The 2,118-nt window shown below is 39.9% G+C and overlaps 1 protein-coding gene across 1 annotated transcript; it reads right to left on the bottom strand.

The window, feature by feature from the left end:
• Positions 1-1,032: 1,032 nt before the first annotated feature.
• LOC101526524 (short transmembrane mitochondrial protein 1-like) lies at positions 1,033-1,282 on the bottom strand. The gene has a single exon (XM_012927339.2). The coding sequence runs from the start codon at positions 1,213-1,215 to the stop codon at positions 1,072-1,074; it is 144 nt and encodes a 47-aa protein (XP_012782793.2). The 5' UTR covers positions 1,216-1,282; the 3' UTR covers positions 1,033-1,071.
• Between the last annotated feature and the right edge of the window lie 836 nt (positions 1,283-2,118).

Genomic DNA, 2,118 nt, shown 5'->3' with positions numbered 1-2,118 from the left:
TCAGGCACAGACTGTCAACAGTGCAGGGCCAACTGCTGCCATCGTCTGCCTGAGCAGGAGATGCCACAAGCCAGGAAACACAAGTGGGAGGGGCTCTCTACACAAAATCAATTGGTGCATAATGACCTGCCAGGAAAGTTAAAAATACGGATTTTTCTAGTTGCAAAAATACAGACTGATTACTTGATATCTGACATACCACAAGGGCAACTTATGATTTCAAAATGAAGCAGCGACTGTAGAGAGAAGCCCAAACCCGACACGAGGGGCTGACTTTATTGTACATCTGGGCCCCATCTTTGTTAGAATGATCACTGTAAAGTTACAATGTATTCATACTTTTTTAATATCAAAAGACGTCAAATTTGCTTTATAGACAACTTCTTACTTATCTGAAATGTCGAATACACTGTAATCCCGAGCATGATTCCTTTTAGAGACATGTCAAGTCAAATACATGATTACAGAAACCATGCACACTAACAGCCCGTGAACTTGAGACAGACCATCGCTGCATATTCCAGACAAGCTTCTTAGAGTTTCTCAGCTAATGAGTAGCAGATTAATTTATTGGCTAAATTATCTCAATGAAGCCAAGCCTCCTGATGGTATAAAATAAATGGACAATTCATCAAAAATTGGCTATTCTATAGTATTTTCTTCAAAACAACAAAATTTAGTAATGTTTAAAAAGCACCCATTATAAATGCTAACTTGTAAAATGAGTATTATTTATGTCTATCTTATCAGCTATACAAAACTTATCAATTTTTCTTTTGACTAAAGGTAGCAGAAATCCCAAAGAATAAAGCAGAGACTACTAGTGAAAGGCCATGTTTGCTAGTCTAGCACCGTCACTCCAGCCTCGGGGCCCCCACAGCTGGAAGGGGCAGCGGGGAAGGCAGGGACGCTGGAGGTGCAAGAGCAGCTCTGGGCTCGGGACCCCATTGTGCTGGACGCAACACGAGGTGCGGCAGAGAGGAGATCACGGAGGGCAGAGAGGAAGACAAACGCTTTAGGCAGATGGTGCACACAGCGTCACCGCGTCCAGAGGCAGTGCTGGCGGCAGGCTCAGGAGCTGGGCGGTTTCTTCTTAGCATCCAAATCCTTTTTCATTTCTTCAAGCTTTTTAGCCAAGTTTGGCATGTTATAGTTCTGAGCCAGGTACATTCCAACCACGTTGCCAAGAGTGAATCCGAGCAGGAACTGGAGCATGATGTCGGCCGGAAGAGTGAGGACGGCGCGAAGGGTGGCTGCAGGTCCGCGGGCCCAAGCCTTCTCCTCCTCCGGAGCGAGGGCTATCTAAATTTAGAGCAATAATCATTGATATAATTTGAATGGTTTCCCCAGAAATTTCTATATGTTCATTTGAAAAGCAATCAATAAATCTTCCATTTATCATTGTGTAATTTTTCATTCATTTGAACTCCAATTCTACTCCTACTTTAATTATTCAGAATACTGTGGCCAATTTTCATAGTTGAATTTTTTCTATATTATTTTATACTTACTTTTTATAATTTTTAAAATAATTTTATTTTATAATTATTTTTCACACATCAAAATGTTAGCTATCTGTACTACTGTGAAGTTTACTAATCTTTAGATTCAAAGACTAAATCAAAACTTACATAGAAGGAAGTATTAAATGGATTTATTCACTGGTGAGATTCTATTATTGTTATGGTTGTACTTTTTACAACAAATTTTAGATTTTAAAATAACTGAAGTAAACTTTAGTGTCAAGTGTAACACTAAAACTAGTATAGATGATTTTCTGGTTACCAACATTCTTCAAACAATTTTTAATAAATCGTTTAGTTTTAACTGCATTTCTAAATACTTTATAGTTTCCAAACTCCAAAAGATGTTTTGAGGAAGACATCTATGCCAAAGGGTAAGGTGAACATTCAGATGCCTCATGCATCTGGATTCTGCTTCCAGTCTCAGATCCTGACTTCAGCCTCCTGCAATCACCCACTTACGAGGGCCATCAGTGATGGCTCAGGTCAGTGCTTTCCTCCAGTCTGCAGGGATGAACTGAGTTCCTCGCTACCACTCTCAGTTTCAATCCAACCCAAGTTGTTTGTGGGTCTTTGGGAAGTAAAAGGCAGATTA

The sequence above is a fragment of the Ochotona princeps genome, chromosome 12, assembly GCF_030435755.1.
Source record: "Ochotona princeps isolate mOchPri1 chromosome 12, mOchPri1.hap1, whole genome shotgun sequence".
NCBI classification, from domain to species: Eukaryota; Metazoa; Chordata; class Mammalia; order Lagomorpha; family Ochotonidae; genus Ochotona; species Ochotona princeps.
This window is presented reverse-complemented; position numbering and strand designations above follow the sequence as displayed.